The 19214-nt window shown below is 35.9% G+C and overlaps 1 protein-coding gene across 3 annotated transcripts in view; it reads left to right on the top strand.

Moving 5' to 3' along the window:
- Positions 1 to 19214, top strand: part of ARHGAP5 (Rho GTPase activating protein 5) — a 72225-nt gene that overhangs the window by 29464 nt on the left and 23547 nt on the right. For 2 of the 3 annotated variants that reach the window (XM_011999520.1, XM_011999519.1), the window contains one exon: positions 6868 to 7015. In XM_011999520.1, coding sequence (XP_011854910.1) covers positions 6868 to 7015 — 148 coding nt within the window. The remainder of the gene's footprint in view (positions 1 to 6867; positions 7016 to 19214) is intronic. The other variant, XM_011999521.1, reaches the window with a different exon arrangement.

Raw genomic sequence — 19214 nt, 5'->3', positions numbered from 1 at the left:
AAGGTAGGTAGTGCATGTATTACTTGGGTTTTTTTAATTGCAGAATATGCTGGGATATGTGGAGAATCTCAAGTATGAGACAGTATATAGGGACCAGAGGAAACTCAAATTGGAAGTCATTGGAGTAAAATATGATTTCAGATCTTTTTCCTTTTTGAAAAGAGAAGGGTTAAAATTTACAATTTTTGCTATACTTACATGAACATAAATGATGTTATAGAAATGGGATTATACTGTTTATAAGACTTAAAATTTATCTAGTGTATGTGTGAATCTATTAAAATCAACATTCAGTGCTTATTCTTAATTTGGGCATACTTGAGCTGACAAAGTAAAGGAGATCCTTTAAAATTTCTGACTCTTTGTTTCCATAGATGTTTACTTATTTCTACTATAATTTGTTGTTGCTGCCTGATAGATTGAATTCTAGATCATTGTCAAGTGAGTCTGTTTGTATGGTTAAAAGCTTTTTGCCTTAACAACTCCAGTGTTAATACTGCTCTTTTAAAATATACATATATATTACTTAACTCTTTGGAGTCCTTTGTTTAAATGGCACGTGGTTGGTTGAGTTTACTTTTTCACTAAGCCCGATAATCTTTTTGTTATAGTTGATCCTGTTATATTTATATTTATGTTATAAGTTTTGGCTTGCTATTTTCTTGTTTTCTAGTTTTTATTCTTCATTAGCAAAGAAAAAAAAGAAGGAGCTATTAATTTATGTACTTCATATTTTTATCTTTAAATATATTGAACTCCTATTTCAATTTATCATCTTTATTCCACCTTCCAAATAGTATATTATCATACCTGTTGTGCACTAGTGTAATTATATCTTATATCTCATCCCTCCTCCCCCTGTATATAGGGTAGGTTGAGGCTTTTAGTTCTGGCCTGTTATCAAATTATTTTTACATTTTATAGCTTTACCTGAAAAATTATAAATTAATAGCCATAACACTGTTAATTAGAATTAGTTTTACAATATTCAGTGTTCACTCTTACATTTTTCATAGCATAAATTGTCCAGTGTAAGTTTTTTTAACTGATGTTTTTTCATGTGGTTAAGATTTTTCAGGAGTTTGAGACTTATAATTTAAATATAATTATTATATATTTGCAGACTTTTAAAAAAAAAAACGTGTTACGAGTTATACATACCTGAATAACATATTGGTTAAGAATTCTCGACACTTGTTTCCCATGAACATTCCTGTAGATGAATCTTCTGGCTTCCAGTTTTCCAGACAACTCTGAGGCTGTCCTGCCTTTTTTCCCCCCCACTGTTGGTCATTTGTTTCTTCTGCCTGGATGCTTTTAAGATGCTTTGTAGCTTACCAAGTTCAGCATGATATGCCCCTAACTTGTTGATTCACTCTTATTTGTTGTTTATTTTTCCTAGTACATAGTAAGGTCGTTTAATCTACAAATTAAGCTCATTATTTTAGAAGAGACCCCAAGTATCTCTTTCTGGACCATTTGTACTAATTTATTTCATAGTATTCCAGATGTTTGAGGTATGTTTATGAACAAAGCAGATAAAAATTCCTGCCCTTGTGTAGAGCTTAAATTGTAGCAGGGGGAGCCAAAAAATAAAAATAAAAAATAAAATATAAAAAGATGATACATGGGTAGTTAACATAGTGTTGTGGGGAGAAAAGGCAGGGTAAGAGGAGCAGAGTACTGGGGAGGGGCTGGGAAATACAGCAGTAGGATTGCTTTTTTTTCTTTTTCTTTTTTTTTATTTAAGAGATGGGATCTTGCCGTGTTGCCCAGGCTGGAATTTAAACTCCTAAGCTCAAGCTGTGCTTCCATCGCAGCCTCCCAAGTAGCTGGGATTGGATTACAATTTTTAATAGGGTGGTCAGTGTAGGCTTCATTGAGAAGGTAAAGGGAACGGCCACTACAAAAGTGCTAAGGCAGGAGTGTCCCTGGCATATTAAAATAGCAAGGAAAACTTGTGACTTGAGGGAGGAGTAAGTGATGAGGGAAATTAGGTCAAAATGTAAAGGAGCAGAATCCAAGGCATGCAGATTGTATATGTCTATTCAAGGAGCCAATAATCTAGCTCTCTGTAGAGGATGGCCTCTACGGAATGATGATAGAAGCAGGGGATATTAAGCAGGTGTTGCAGTAATCCATATATGTGAAATGATGATAGCCTTATGGGCCAGGGAGTTAACAATGAAGATGGTAAAAAGTAAGTAGATTCTGTATCTATCCATTTGCTTAGCAGTTGGAAGTAGGGTATGAGAGAAAAAGGAGATCGAGGATGACTCCAAGATTTTTATTCCAAGCAACTGAAAGGGTAGAATTCCCAAAAACTGAGATGGAGAAGGCTGCAGATTGATTACATTTTAAGGAAAGCATGAGAGGTTTTTCTTAGACTTTAAACTGATGTTAGGATGTTTTACATTAGTTTAGGCTTCAGGAGAAAGAGCTGCGTTGGAAATAATAATTTAGCTTATCAGCATATAGATGATGTTACCAAGAGGGTGAGTATAGATAGAGAAAAGAAGACAATCAGGGCCTAGCACTGTGGCTCAACCTGTAATCCCAGCACTTTGAGGGACCAAGGCCAAAGAATTACTTAAGGCCAAAGTGTTCGAGGCTACAGTGAGCTATAATCGTGTCACTGCACTACAGCCTGAGTACAGAGCAAGATGCTGTCTCAAATAACAGCAGCAAAAGACAGAGACTGATTAGAATATTCACAGCATTACAGTGTTGATGAGGAGGGACCAGAAAAGAAGACTAAAAAGGGAAGAGTGAGTGAGATAACAGGGGTGGGTCTCTTTAGAAGTCCAGTGAAGAGAGTGACTGCTGAAAAGTCAAGATGATAACTGAGAGCTAGTTATGGAAAACAGTCTTTGGTGACCTTAATAAGAGCAGATTGATTTAGTGGAATTTTGAGGGTGATAACTAATTTGAGTGCATTTAGGAATGAATGGAAGGAGAGAAATTGGGACATCTTGTATAGATTACTTGTATATAGTTTGTCTGCAAAAGGGAGTAGAAGATTGAGACTTTTTTAAATGAGAGCAAAACCCAGCATTTTGTGGTGTGTATAATAGGAATGATATAGCAGGAAAAGGAACTCTCTGATGGTGTTTTCCATTTTATTTTGATCTTTTCAAATATATTGAATCTTTTATTTGCTACTTCTAAGTAGGTTTTTGTTTCTGTGATGAGTTTTTTGTTTCAGTTTCTTTACATTTCATCTCCTGTTGTCACGCTGCTGCTTTGATTTTTTTTATTTTATTTTATTTATTTTTTTGATGGAGTCTCGCTCTATCACTAGACTGGAGTGCAGTGGCACGTTCTCAGCTCACTGTAACCTCCGCCTCCCGGGTTCAAGCGATTCTCCTGCCTCAGCCTCCCAAGTAGCTGGGACTATAGGCTCAGGCCACCACACCCAGCTAATTTTTGTATTTTTAATAGAGATTGGGTTTCACCATGTTGGCCAGGGTGGTCTCGATCTCCTGACCTTGTGACCACCCATTTCGGGTTCCTGAAGTTCTGGGATTACAGGCGTGAGCCACCACGCCTGGCCTCTTTGATTTTTTTAATTTCAAGAATCACATGTAAGAAAATAGAGATCCGGTTTTCTTGTTTCTGGAATTGGTTCTTTGAGCGTCGAGTCAACTGCATTTCGCTGCTTAAGTTTTGTTCAATTTTTGGTTACTGGTGAAGTAATTTGAGGTGTTTGGTTTTTTAAAAATGTTACTGTAGTATTTATTTGAAGATGTTGCTTAGGTGACCCCTTGTGTTGCTGATATTACTGAAGTAGGAAGAGCAGTTCTGGAAAGGGCTGTTTTCTTCCTCCTAGTCCTGTTTACGTACACAAATGAGAGTTTTTAATATGTTGGACACTTAATGAGATGTAATTGCTGAATGGAATGTTTGTTTTACTGTGATGTGCTTTTGCAGATAAGAAATTTGCTTAAGTGGCTAGAGAAAAGGCTGGGCATTTGCATTTAAGTAAAAGTTCAAATACAAATGAATGTAGTAATGAATCAAAGATTGGATTTTCGATCGGGCGCGGTGGCTCACACCTATAATCCCTGTACTTTGGGAGGCCGAGGTGGGCGGATCACGAGGTCAGGAGATAGAGACCATCCTGGCTAACATGGTGAAACCCTGTCTCTACTAAAAATACAAAAAATTAGCCAGGCATGGTGGCAGGCGCTTGTAGTCCCAGCTACTCAGGAGGCTGAGGCAGGAGAATGCTGTGAACCTGGGAGGCAGAGCTTGCAGTGAGCTGAGATCACGCCACTGCACTCCAGCCTGGGCGACAGAGCAAGACTCCCTAAAAAAAAAAAAAAAAAAAAAAAAAATCTACATGTACTCTTTCAACACTGCATTTATCTCCAAACAGAAAACATCTTTGCTTCAGTTTTCATTTTTCTAATCAAGTGATAATATAGCTAATAGTTGGCAGGCTACAAAGCACCTTTGTGTTTCTGAGAAAGAAAAGAACTCAGCCACCGTACCCCTGCCTCAACTTTGAGGTTATAGTCTCTTCATTTCCACTTTGCACATTGTTCTGTTTTGGTGGTAGTGGAAGTGGAGTGATCATTTAAGGAATAAGGATCCACACCCCTTGACTTGCACTTGGCTTGCTGAGTTAGGTCTTGAGCCAGAAACAAACACTCCAGTGCCCCCTTGATAACATTCCAGACACCTAGTTGTGTTTGGTCTAATCCGCACTTAACAGGGTTGCATATAATCTGCATCACCAGAGAATGATGGTGGGTGATTTAGAAGTCAGATTTCATGAGCTCTGAGAGTTTGCTGGATGGAGTGACCTGAAATTGAAAGGATTTAATTAAGTACTTAAGATATTTAAGATATTCAGAGACTCAGAAGAATACGTTGAAGTATGCATTTCAAAGAAAGACTTCCAGAAATAATGAGAAACTAAGATGAAGACCATTGTTTTTAGGCATTGAAAGCCCTGCCTGTGCTCCCTTCCTCTGCCCACACATATACATTTTTCTGATTAAAAATGATACATATTTGTCCAATTTGAAAACCAGTATGACAAATATGACAAATATTAATAGATTTGTGATTTATGCCAGAGAAAATAAAAATTTGTAGATAAAACTAACCTCAAAAACAAGGGCTGTCAATAAAAGTACCGTAATATCCTCTGAATTTCTGAAAACTTGTCCATCTTCCTATACTTCAGAAACTCTCAATGGGATGTGCACAGTAGAGTCATCTGTAGGAATCCTTGCTATACCCTAGAGAGTGAATCAGAATCTCCTCAGTAGTTTGATTCCCAAAAATACTTCCTTAAGTTTTTGAGGTGTTCATTCTTTGGTTAAGATTCATTTTCCCTCTAATGCTACTTTGAAGTTAAACTGTGAAAATTCATATTTAATTTTGTTTTTTTAACTATCGTTAAAACGTTTTGTACATTACTTCTGAATGTTATCCTAACACTTAAGAAAGCATCTGGCTGGGAGTGGTGGCGCACGCCTGTAATACCAGCACTTTGGGAGGCCAAGGCGGGTGGATCCCGAGGTCAGGAGATCGATACCATCCTGACTAACACGGTGAAACCGCATCTCTACTAAAAGAAATACAAAAAAATTAGCCAGGCATGGTGGTGGGCACCTGTAGTCCCCACTACTCAGTAGGCTGAGGCAGGAGAATGGTGTAAACCTGGGAGGCGTTCCACAGTGAGCTGAGATCGCGCCACTGCACTCCAGCCTGGGTGGCAGCCAGACTCCCTCGCAAAAAAAGAAAAAAAAAAGCCATCGACTGGGCGCTGTGGCTCATGCATGTAGTCCTAGCATTTGGGGAGGCTGAGGCAGGCGAATCATGAGACCAGCCTGGCCAACATGGTGAAACCCCATCTCTACTAAAAAAAAAAAAAAAAAAAAAAAAAAAAAAAATTAGCCAGGCATGGTGGTGCATGCCTATGATCCCAGGTACTTGAAAGGCTTGCTTGAACCCGGGAGGCAGAGGTTGCAGTGAGCCGAGATTGCGCCACACTTCTCCAACCTGGGTGACAGAGCAAGATTCAGTCTAAAAAGAAAAAAATAAAAAACTGCTGGGCACAGTAGCTGACGCCTGTAATCCCAGCACTTTGGGAGGCCAAGGTGGGTGGATCACGAGGTCAGGAGATCAAGACCATCCTGACTAACATGGTGAAACCCCCTCTCTACTAAAAATACAAAAAAATTAGCCGGGCGTGGTGGGGGGCGCCTGTAGTCCCAGCTACTCAGGAGGCTGAGGGGGAGAATGGCGTCAACCCGGGAGGTGGAGCTTGCAGTGAGCTGAGATCACACCACTGCACTCCAGCCTGGGTGGCAGAGCGAGACTTCGTCTGTAAAAAATGAAAAGCATCCCTAGGTAGGAAAAAAATGGAAAAATAAGGGACAAATGATGGACGGTTCATGGAGTTATATAGCATCATTATACAATCAATAATTAGAACTTTTATGTTCTTACAAATATAGACAGACACAAAAAACTCACTTGGACCTGCCTCCAGAGACCAAATGAAATTACTATATCACACCTAAACTGAATCAGGTATTGCTTACCCCTAGTGTGTCCCTTGTGTTGGCATTGAAAAGTGCTATTTTCTAATCTCTCCCGACCTATCAAGTCTTCTGTCATTTTCCAAAGAGAACATTTTCTTCCAATAAGCCATTTTTTTTCTGTTCACTTATGTCTCCAATCAAGTTGCTACTTCTGGCAAAATTTATTTAGTGAGTCATACTGGTGGACATTTAGGTTGGATGTGGCTTTATAATTTTTCTTTTGATCCGAACTGTGTATTTACATTGTTTATTACTATTATTCTGAAATTAATTTTAATAGTGTTAACTTAAATATGTTTTCTTATAGCAGAAAAAGAAAACTAAGAACTTCAATCCACCAACACGTAGAAATTGGGAAAGTAATTACTTTGGGATGCCCCTCCAGGATCTGGTTACAGCTGAGAAGCCCATACCACTATTTGTTGAGAAATGTGTGGAATTTATTGAAGATACAGGTAGGATAGAAGAATCATTGCAAGAGATTTGATTTTAAATTTCACTTTTGATACACCAATAGTTTGTCTAACGTTTGTGATTTGTTAAAAATAAATTTTGAAAGCGGTATATAGTTTTCATTATTAGGATTGTTTTATATTAACTCCATCTGATCAGGTAACCATCTGATATTTGAAAGAAGTTTTTGTTGACCAATGATGCTTTTATTGGACTTCTCCTGAAGTAATAAATGGCAAAGTTGAATACTAAACTGTTAAGCTTACCTTATTCTGGGATTTAGAATAACTTTATTAAGTTACGCTATTTAATGAAGAGATACAGTTATGGTTTGAATAATTTGGAAGTGTCTCATATTTTTAAGTCCAATACTGTTTACTTGCATTACCCATTTTACATATGGATTTTTCTTTTAAAACTTAGAGCAATAGTTGTAAATGTGTAAAAGGCAGCTTGTTCTATTTGTGATGCTACTGTTTATTCAACAGTTCTAGCTTGACATTTATATGATTTGTGTTGTATTTTTAAGGAATGCGTAGATATCCTCATTATTTTAAAAGCAAACCTGCTCTTATGTTTACTTTGCCTCATATAATCTCAAAACTAAAAAAATAGGCAAGTTAAAGGTGGAAAATAGGGACAGAAGATTGTTTTTGAGTGCATTTAAAACAAACACGAGTTAACTATGTAACCTTAGTGACTGAATGTACTACACATTTTAATGGCTTGAAAACATGAGCTAAGTCAGTTTCGGCTTTATTTGTTACTAATGATCCCTTGATAGATGAGCATTGTTTGAAAAACAAAGTAGGATACTCTTGTCCTCGCTAAAAAATCATGCTCATATTTATTCACATGTACACCTTGCCCTTTGGTTTATCAACTAAGTTGTATATATATTGAGTTATCTATTTGGTAATAGATATTATTATAAGGAATGTTGACTTTCAGTCTTAATGAGAGGATAGAATGCGCAGTGGCTCATGCCTGTAATCCCAGCACTTTGGGAGGCCGAGGTGGGCAGATCACAAGCTCAGGAGATCGAGACCATCCTGGCCAACAGGGTGAAACCACATCTCTACTAAAATTACAAAAATTAGCTGGGCATGGTGGTGCGTGCTTGTAGTCCCAGCTACTTGGGAGGCTGAGGCAGGAGAATTTCTTGAACCCGGGAGGTGAAGGTTACAGTGAGCCAAGATTGCGCCACTGCACTCCAGCCTGGTGACAGAGTGAGACTCCATCTCAAAAAAAAAAAGAAAAAAGAAATTGCATTATCCACTAGTTTTGTAGTTGAAATGGCATGTGTCTTCTGCCTTCAGTTAATAAGTGTTAATTTATAGAGGCTACATTTGGATATGCTCTTTATCATTTATTTTTCCCTTCAAGAAATACTTGAGAAATGTTATTAGATAAATTTCTTGTCTATTTTTCTGTCCATCTTTAATGTAGCAGAAATGCAAAGGTTCTTAAAATACTAACTTCCTGCTTTGGATTTAAAGAATTCTGATTTTCTCTAGTATTATAATTAAGCGTAGGGATACAACTGAACAATTAGAAAATACTTTCCTTTAGTGATCGAAAAGCAATAATAAAATTATAGATTAGCGTTTTGTACATTTATTATTTAAAATTTCCGTTTCTTGAATATTTCATAGTAGTTGAGTGATTCGGTTTGAGGAAAAGAAATGAATTCCAAATATAGGATAAAATGCAGGTCTAGTCCAATTCTTAACACAACTTGAATTAGTTTAGGTCAACTCTTAGGTAATTTATATATTTAAGTACTTTGGTAGAAAGATTACATAGACCATAGAATAGAATAAAAGATTAAACTGGTTCTTTTGTTGTCATTGTAATATATTGCTTGATTTTATTACTAATTTTAAAACTACTAAGTGGTTTTAGCAGAAACTCTTAATTGCCTACGAGGTTGTTTGTGTCTTTTGAGGAATTCGTTCATTTCATCTAAATTTCATAGATTTACAGCTCTCAAAATGGACTGTAGCATAACCATCTTATATTTAAAGTTCAACTTGTAAATATATTGCAGATACCCATTTCTTAAAAATTGTGATATTTTGCTGTTTATAGATCCTTAGATGTAATGATATAAATGATCAGTAATTGTGTTGTTATAATCAGTCCTCTTGTTTAAAAGACTAATCTTTCTTGAACAACCCTGGAGAAAATATTGACAGTTTAAAAAATCAGTTTTATTGATATAATTTACATACAATAAAATTCACTAATTTGAATTGTACAGTATGAATTTTTATAATCTATAGTCATATAACTGCCACCACAATCAAGATTTAAGTTATTTTCATCACCCCCAAAAGCATCTGGTCTTTTATTATTAAGTATAATGTTAGCTGTTGGATTTTTGTAGATGAACTTTATCTGGTTGAGAAAGTACTATAACATTCCCAGTCTGCTGAGTTTTTATACAAAATAGGTGTTGATTTTGTCACGTGGTTTTCTGCATCTGTTGAGGTTATCTTAATGATTGTTTTTTGCTGTGGATGGTGAATTACATTGATTTTCACATGTTAAACTAACCTTACATCCCTGGGATAAATACCACTTGGTCATGGTTTATCCTTTTTATGTATTGCTGAATTCATTTTCTAAAATGAAGGATTTTAGTCTGTAGTTTTCTTTTCTTGCAATGTCTTTGTCTGGTTGATATCAGACTAAAAAGCTGGCATCATAGATTAAGTTTATTTTCTGAAAGAGTTTGTGTAGAATTGGTAATCTTTCTTTCTTTAATTTTAGTGGAATTCACCAGTGAAATGATTTTGACCTGGAATTTGTTCGTGAGGAGGTTTTTAATTTAAATTTCTTTAGTAGATATAGGGCTATTCAGATTTTTTATTTCTTCTTGAGTAAGCATTGGTTGTTTGTGTGTTTTGAGGAATGCATTCATCTAAATTGACAAGGTTTTTAATAAAATTCCTTTTTCTTTTAGTGCCTTGTAGCATCTGTAGTGATGTCTTTCTACCCTGATGTTAGTAAATTGTGTCTTTTTTGGTATGGTTGAGGTTTATCAATTTTATTGATCACTTCGAAGAACCAGCTTTTGCTTTTATTGATTTTCCTTTTTTTTCCCATTTTTTAATTTATTGAATTCTACTTCTTGTTTCTTTCTTCTTTTGTTTCTCAAGTTTCTTAAAATAGAAATCTAGATTACTGTGTTAGACCAGTTTTCTTTTCCACTGTAAATATTTAATGGTCCAGATTTTCCTCTAAGCATTGTTTTAGCTATATTCCATATAGATGTGTTGTGTTCTGGTTTTGTTTAATTCAAAATACTTTGTAATTTCCCTTTTTCAAAAAAACAGTTTAACTCATCGGTTATTAGATTTCTAAATATTTGGTGGTTTTCCACATCTTTTTTGTTCATTTCTAGTTTAATTATTTTGCATTTGAAAAACAAAGAGTTTGATTCCAGGTTAAGTTTATTGAGACTTGTTTTATGGCCCAGAATATGGTCTCTTTTGAATAGTTTAATGAGACCTTGAACTGAATGTTTATTATAGTGTGAAGAGTTCTATAAATGTCAGATCAAATTCTTTGAGCCTGTTGGGCAAGTCTTGTATATCCTATTTTTCTTGTTTACTTTTGTAAAATTAAGGAATACTGTTGAAATCTGCAATCATGATTGTAGATTGTGTGTTTCTTCTTTCAGTTCTATTAGATTTTACATCATGTATTTTGAAGATCTGTTAATTTCATACACATTTGGGATTATGTCTTTTTTTTTTTTTTTTGGAAACAGAGTTCTCTCTCTTAACACCCAGGCTGAAGTGCACAGGTGTAATCTCAGCTAGCTGCGACCTCCGCCTCCCTGACTCAGGCAATCCTCCCACCTCAGTCTCCCAAATAGCTGGGACTGCCACCACACCCAGTCAACTTTTTTGGTTTTAGTAGAGACAGGGTTTTGCCATTTTCCCCAGCCTGGTCTCAAACTCCTGAGCTCAAGCAATCTTCCCACCTAAGTCCCCCCAAAGTGCTGGGATTACAGGTGTGAGCCACCATGCCTGGCCAGGATTGTCTTACGAACTGGCGTATTATCATTATAAAAAATTTCTTTTTATGTTTTGCCGTATTTTTTGTTCTGAAGTCTACTTTGCCTAGTATTAATATAGCCAATGTTTTTTACTTTGAGCAGTGTTTGTGATATATCTTTTTCTTTACTTATGCTTTTATAGATCTTCATTTCTTATGTGGTATACATCTTTATAGTTTACCTTCAAGTGATATACCACTTTAATGTGTTTTATAAGAACCTTAGAACGATATACTTCCTTCATGCCTTGTTCTGTTGTTATATATCTTAAATCTATAATGTTTTAAAATCACAATACATGTTTATAATTTTTGCTTTAAACAGATTGTTGTCCTTGTTTTTGAAAGATACTTTCTTAGATTAGAATTCTTTTATGTAATAGCTTAATTGAAATATAATTCACGTTATACAATACACCCATTTAAAGTGTAGTTTATTCACAGAGTTGTACCAGCATCAGCACAATCAATTTTAGAACATTTTCATCATCCCAAGAAGAAAGAGTATACTGATTAAGCAATCACTTTCTATTCCCCACTCTTACTCCCCATCAATTTCTGCCTTTACAGACTTGCCTATTCCTGGATATTTCATATAAATTGAATCATATATAATGTGGTCTTTCGTGATTGGCTTCTTTCATTTAACATAGTTTTCGAGTTACTCATATTGTATCATCTATCAGTACTTAATTTCTTTTTATTGCTGAATAATTATCCATTGATGGACACTTGGTTTGTTTCTACTTTTTAACTCTTGTGAAGAGTGCTGCTGTGAACATTACTGTCAGAGTTTGTGTGTAGACATATGTTTTCACCTCTTGGGTATACACTTAGAGTAGAATTGTTGGATCTATGTTTAACCTTTTAAGGAACTACCAGACTGTTTCAAAGAGGTGGCACCACTTGACATTCCCATCAGCAGTGTGAGTTCCAATTTCTCCACATTTTGCCAATGTTTATTTTTCTTTTTGATTATAGTCGAGTAAGTGGTAATGTGAAATGTATCTCATGTAATTTTGATTTGCATTTCCCTGATGACTAATGGAGCAGAACATCTTTTTAAGTGCTTTATTGGCTTTTTGTATATATCTCTGAAGAAATATCTATTCAGATCCTTTGCCCACTTTTTAGTTGGATTGTTTGTCTTACTGTTGAGTTTAAGGGCTCTTTGTATATTTTGGATACAAATTGTTTACAAATACGATTTGCTAAAATATTCCCCATTCTGTGGGTAGTTTCGTACAATTTCTTGATGATATGCTCTGAAGCATAAAGTTTTCAATTTTGATGAAGTATGTTTTGTCTGTTTCTAAAATTTTGTTGCTGTGTGCATGATGTCGTGTCTGAGGTGGTTTTTGCCTAATCCAGGGTCACAAAGATTTATCTATCTTCCAAGAGTTTTAATGGTTTTAGCACATACATTTAGGTCTGTGATCCATTTTGACTTAATTTTTGTGTGTGGTTTAAGGAAAGGCTTCAGCTTGATCTTTTGCATGTGGATATCCATTTTATAAGCATTATTTATTAAAAAGACTATTTTACTGAATTTCCTTGGCACAGTTGTTCAAAATCAGTTGACCATAAATGTGAAGGTTTATTTCTGGACTCACTTATATTCTATTGATCTATATATCTGTCTATACATGCTGTTATCTGTCCGTTTTCATTATTGTTTTGTAGTAAGTTTTAAAATCAAGAAATGTGACTGTTTCAAACTTTGTTCTTCTGGGTATAGAGTTTTAGGCTGATGTTGCCTTTTTTTCCTTTTCATTCATCTCTTTAAAGACTACTTATTATGGTATCTCATACCTAATGAGTTTTCTGCGTCATTCTTATCTGTGTTCTTCTGACTGTGATGTATTCTCTTTTCTCCCTCAACTCCCAACTACTTCAAGATTATTCTCTCTAGTTTTCAGCAATTTTATTAAAAATAATAAAATTATCACATAATTTTAATCTTAGTATGTGTATTTTTTAAAAAACTACATCTGCTTGAGGTTTCTGGAGCATCTCAGCTCTCTTAGTTTATAATTTTCGAATTTGGAAAATTTGGGGCCATTATTTCCTAAAGTATTTTTTTCTCTTCTTCCATTTCCCACTCCTTATTCGTGTATTAGATCTCTAGGAATTCTTTAAAACTTTTTTTTTCTGTATGGCCAAATGTAGAAATGCCATTTAAGTCTTTCTTTTTATGTATTAATTTCTATACCTATTATATTGATGTTTTCCCGTGTATATATGTCTTTGGGCATATACGATTTATAATAGCTATTTTAAGATTTTTGGTTTACAAATTATGTCGTTTATCATTTCTGGGTCTCTTTCTGTTGTTTTTGTTGTTTTGTGGGTTGTATTTTTCTCCTTCTTGTTTTGGTAGTTTTGATGTCAGAATTCTGAATTTTATATTATTTAGTCTTCTGAATTTTTAATTGAATGATGTTACTAGTGTTTCTTTAAAGAATGTTAGATTTGCTCGGTGCTTCTGCTTGGCTGGTGGAGAAAAAGAAAAAATGTTTGATTTGTTTTTTCATATGTTAATTATCTTGTGAATCAGTTTGGTCGTTTCTAAGATGGATTGTAAGTTTGTATGGCAGATCTAAAGCAGCCTTTATTCTGATACTTGTTTATACCTACAATAAAACAAGATTTGACCCTATGCCCCATATATGAAAAAGGTTTTCTGAGAATAAAACTTGAACTATTCTCAGCTCTTGGCCTCAGGAAGTTTTATCTCATACATGTGCAGTATTCAACCAGAGAACCCAGAGACTCTTCTGCATATCCGATACTCTTTCTCTCTGTATTTCTTCATCTTTTTGGTATTCTACCCCACAAATTCTAGCCTTCTCAGTCTTTCCGAACTCCCATATCTCCTCCGCTTTGGTAGACCATTGTGATTCCACCTCCCATCACTAACTACCATCTCAAAACTCTCCAGACATTACGTTGGGGCATTCAGACAGCTTGCCTCATTTGCTGCTTTTTCCCTCATGGATCGTGGTTCTGAACTGTGATTAGTGTTCATGTTCAGTGATCAATGTTAAGTGTCTGAAAACTGGTGTTTCATACAATTTTTCGAGTCTTTAGTTTTTCACTGTGGAAGGGCAATTTCCATAGCAATCAGGGCATCATGGTGGAAGCATATGTCCTTATTTTTATAATAGTACTATCTTAAAAAGTTGTGCTAGGTTCCAGTTGGGAAATGACCCTTGAAATATTGGTAATAAGTTTACAGTAGACAAAAAGGGATAGTGCGGAAGAGAGCAACTGAAGAGAAAGGGAATAATAGGTCTTACTGAAGAGTTAATAAGGATGATAAACCTGATAGATATTGGATTGAAAGAGGGCTCAGAAGTGCCTCTCAGATTGCTCTATTAGGGTAACTGTAGATGGCATTCCATTAATGAAAATAGAAGTTATAATAAGAAATGGCAGTTTCATAATGGATTCATGTTTGGACATGTTAAATCTTCCAAGGTGCCTGTGGGACATATAAAAGCCTGAGACTCAGTTGTATATATGACTATGGATCTCTAGAAAGTGGTTTTGTCTTTAGATATGATTTTAGTAATTGTCAGTGTCTAGATATTAATGAAAGCTATATGTTGACATAATTCAGGTTAGACATCTAGGGTGGGAAGAAATGTTCACAGTGCAAACAGGCTATACAAGAGTGGAGCCCTAAAACACTAGGGAGAAGAAAAATTATAGTAAGAAAGAAGCATGATTATCAACATTTGAGTGAGAATGATTTTTTTACATTGCTTTTTCTGAGGTGCAGTTCATAAATAACATAAAACTAACCATTTTGAAGTGTACAGTTCAGTGGCAGGTAGTATATTCACAATGTTGGATAACCACCACCTCATCTAGTTCCAGAACATTTTCATTTACCCCGAAGAAAACCCTGTACACGTTAGGCGGTTACTTCTGATTTTCCCCCTACTCCAGTCCCTGGCAGTAACCAGTCTGCTTTATGTCTCTCTGAATTTACTGATTCTGGATATTTCATATCAGTAGAATCACACAATGTATGACCTTTTGTTCTGCTTCTTAGCATTATTGTTTTGAGGTTCATCTGTGTTGTAACATGTATCATTATGTGTATATACATACATGCACACACACACATTTTGCTTATTCAGTCGTTGTTTGGTGGACATTTGGGTTATTTCCTCCTTTTGGCTATTGTGAACAGTCTGCTGTGAACATTCGTGTATACAACGATTCGTTCAAGTACCTGTTTTCAATTATTTGGGGTACCTAGGGGTAGAATACTGGATCATATGATAATTCTGTGTTTAACTTTTTGAGGGACTGTCAGATTGTTTCCACAGTGGATATACCATTTTACTTCCCACCAGCAATGTGCAAGGGTTCAAATTTCTCCATGTTTTTGCCAACACTTGTATGTGTTCTGTGTATGTTTTAATTCTAGCTATCTTACCCATTTTGAAAAGGATTCCATTTAATCACCAAGTAGGTTTCTTTGGCAGTATTGTGATTTTTGCAATATTAAGTCTTTGAATCCATGAATGCTTGATGTCTTTTTTATTTAAGTCTTTAATTTCTTTCAGTACTGTTTTGTAGTTTTCGGTGTTCAAGTCTTGCCCTGGTTGACTTTATTCCTATGTATTTTATTGGAATGTTACTGTAAATGGAGTTTACTTAGTTTAATTTTCAGGATGTTTATGGTGGTGTGTAGAACTGATTTTTGTGTGTTGATCTTGTATCCTGAAATTTTGCCGAATTATTAGCTCTATTTTTTGTGTGTATTTGGGGATTTTATATATGTTTGTCTTCTGTGAATAGGGATACCTTTACTTTCCAATCTCAATGCTTTCTGTTTCTCTGTCTTGCCTAATTGCTGTGGCTTGAACTCCCAGTGCAATGTCGAATAGCAGTTGTGAAAGGAGCACACCCTTGTCTTGTTCCTTATCTCAGGGGAAGCTTTTATTCTTTCGTCATGGAGTATGATATCAGCTGTGGGTTTTAATGTTCTTTGTCATGTTGAGGAAGTTTCTTTCTGTCTTATTTTCTTGTGGCTGCCATAGTGAAGTCCTGCAAGGTGGATAGCTTTAAAGAACAGGTATTTATTGTCTCATAGTTCTGAAAGCTGGAAGTCTGAAAGCGAGCCATGCTCCCTCTGAGACTCTAGGTAAATCTTCCTTGCTTCTTTCTGGCTTCCGGTGGTGGCTGTCAATCCTTAGTGTTCCATGGTTTGCAGCTGTATTACTACAATCTCTGCCTTTGGCATTCTCCATGTGCGTTCACGTGCAGGGGTGTGTGTGTGTGTGTGTGTGTTTTCTCTTCTTTTCATAAGGACATCAGTCGTATTGGGTTAAGGACCCCACCCTACTCCAGTATGACCACATCTTACCTTAACTAACTACATCTGAAATGATCCTATTCCAAGTAAGATCACTTTCTAAGGTATTAGGGGTTAAGACTTCAACATATCTTTTTAGGAGGCAAAATTCAACTCATAATACCTTTCATTCCTAGTTTGTTGAGTGATGACAGTGATTATTATTATGAAAGGGCATTGGATTTTATTGAATTACTTTTCTGTGTCAGTTGAGATAATCATATTATTTTTCTTTTCTTTCATTTATTGATGTATTACATGGATTGCTTTTTCTTATATTAAACCCCCTTGCATTCCTGGAATAAATGCTTTTGGGGTTATGGTATATAATCCCTTTAACATGCTGTTAGATTCTATTTGCTAGTATTTTGTTGAAGACTTTTGTATCTATATTCATAAAAGATATTGGTCTGTTTTGTTTTCTTGTGGTGTTTTTGTCTAAATTTAATGTCAGGATGCTACTGACCTCATAGGAGTTAGGAAGTATTTCTACTTTTAGAATGGTATATTTAATGACTGTGTTCCCTGGTTTTAAAAGTGTGCTGTCTTCAGAATCTATTGAGGCATTCTTGTGTTAGATACTTATGCTTTCTAAATTTTTTTCTGCATTTTTAGTTTTTCAGCCTCCTGCTTTATTGTCAGTATACCTCCTGCTACTGTGTATCTCATTTTTGCTTCTCCAGTTTGCAACTTCTAATCTGCTGTGAGTCAGGAAAACATATGGCAGAGTTAAATTGTGCTTTTGGTTAGGTTAAATAGAATCTGTGGAAAAACCTAAGGTGTTTCTCTTACAAGTGAAATAATATATTTTAGTGGAAAGGCTTTGTGACATCTTATTGGCTATTTGTAGTCCTTTCTGTTCCCATTTTTTTTCAGTTATGATAGAGTAGGTGATCAGGTGACCAAATTCCAGATAGGTGAGGTATTACTCTATTTGCCAGAATTTTTATTTGCATGTGGTTGCAGTTAATCTGGAACACCCCACTGTTACAGATGAATTATAAAGAAACAGAGACTGTCTTTAAAGCATAGCGGTTATATTTTTGGTAAAAGTGGATTAGAAGGATAAACATTAATAGCATTCTTTGTATATTGGTCTAAAACTTGTGTGTAGTTTCACCACACCAATATGGGATGAAAATGGATGAATGAATCTTTGTGTTATTGCTAATGTAAATACAACTTCCTTAAGTAAAACCTCTTTGTTTAAACTTCAACTTTCCCACTTGATGCTTTCAAGAACTACCCGCTGCCTTTTTTTTTTTTTTTTTGTATCACTACAACACTTTTTCACTAATATCAATCCCTTGTTTCTCCTGCCCTATCTTGTCTGGATATTTTTCAATCAATTTTTATGTTTACTCCCTTGCATACTTCCTCAAAACTTCCACCATTTTATTCACTTGGCAAAACCTCAACTTTGGTTAAACCCTCTGGTTACTCTGTGTTTGAAACAGAACAGGGGATCATGGCTATAGAAAAACAAACCATGCAGTTCACTTGGACTGTATGACCACACTTCCAGGCACAGTGGCTCACACCTGTAATACCAGTACTTTTGGGAAGCCAAGGCGAAAGGATTGCCTTATCCCAGGAATTAGAGGTTGCAGTGAGCCATGATCACAGTACTGCATTCCAGCCTGGGTAACAAAGTGAGATGGAGACTCTACCTCTGAAATAAATATATATATATATCTCCCCACATATCTTAAACAGCTTAATCATCTTATATTTCCAATTTACCTAGTAAATTTGTTTGTTGAATCCCTTGCATTCATAAGGGTTTTTTTTTTTTTTTTTTTTTTTGAGACGGAGTCTTGCTCTGTACTCTAGGCTGGAGTGTAGTGGCGTGATCTTGGCTCACTGCAGCCTCTACCTCAGGTAGGGTGATTCTTCCTGAGGTTCGAGTGATTCTTGTGCCTCAGCCTCCTGAATAGCTGGGATTACAGGTGCCCGCTATCACACCTGGCTAATTTTTGGATTTTTTTTTAGTAGAGAAGGGGTTTCATCATGTTGCCAGGCTGATCTCGAACTCCTGACCTCAAGTCATCCTTCCACCTCGGCCTCCCGAAGTACTGGGATTACAGGTGTGAGCTACCACGCCCAGCCCAGGATTTATTTATTTTTTTTGAGATGGAGTCTTGCTTTGTCACGCAGTCTGGAGTGCAGTAATGTAATCTCAGCTCACTGCAACATCTGCCTCCTGGGTTCAGGCGATTCTCCTGCCTCAGCCTCCTGAGTAAGCTGAGACTACAGGCACGCACCACCATACCCTGCTAATTTTTGTATTTTTAGTAGAGATGGGATTTCACCATATTGGCCAGGCTGGTCTCGAACTCCTGGCCTTGTGATCCGCCTGGCTCAGCCTCCCAAAGTGCTGGGATTACAGGCATGAGCCTCCACGCCCAACCTGTTTTTCTTTATTTTCTCACATTTTTCAAAATTTTGGGATCCTTAGAAATGTTACAATAATAATATTATTGAGCATTTGTTTACCCTTACCTAGCTTCACCAAGTAAACTTTTTACCACAGTTCTTCTCCAACTTTTTGGGAGTTTGGTGGGAGGTGCCGAACAATGTGAAATTCAGTTAAAAATGGCATGACACTTCACCTCAAAGTCATTTAGCATAGATTTCCCCACTAATAAGGGCATTCTTTTCACATAACTGCAAAATAAATACCATGTTTAGGAAATTTAATATTGATACAATTCTATTGTCTAATATAATATCTGTATTCAAATTATCCCAATTGTCTCAAC

This window comes from Mandrillus leucophaeus, unplaced genomic scaffold (genome assembly GCF_000951045.1).
Source record: "Mandrillus leucophaeus isolate KB7577 unplaced genomic scaffold, Mleu.le_1.0 Scaffold596, whole genome shotgun sequence".
Lineage (NCBI taxonomy): Eukaryota > Metazoa > Chordata > Mammalia > Primates > Cercopithecidae > Mandrillus > Mandrillus leucophaeus.
The sequence above is the reverse complement of the archived record's forward strand: the minus strand, read 5'-3'. Positions and strand labels throughout refer to the sequence as shown.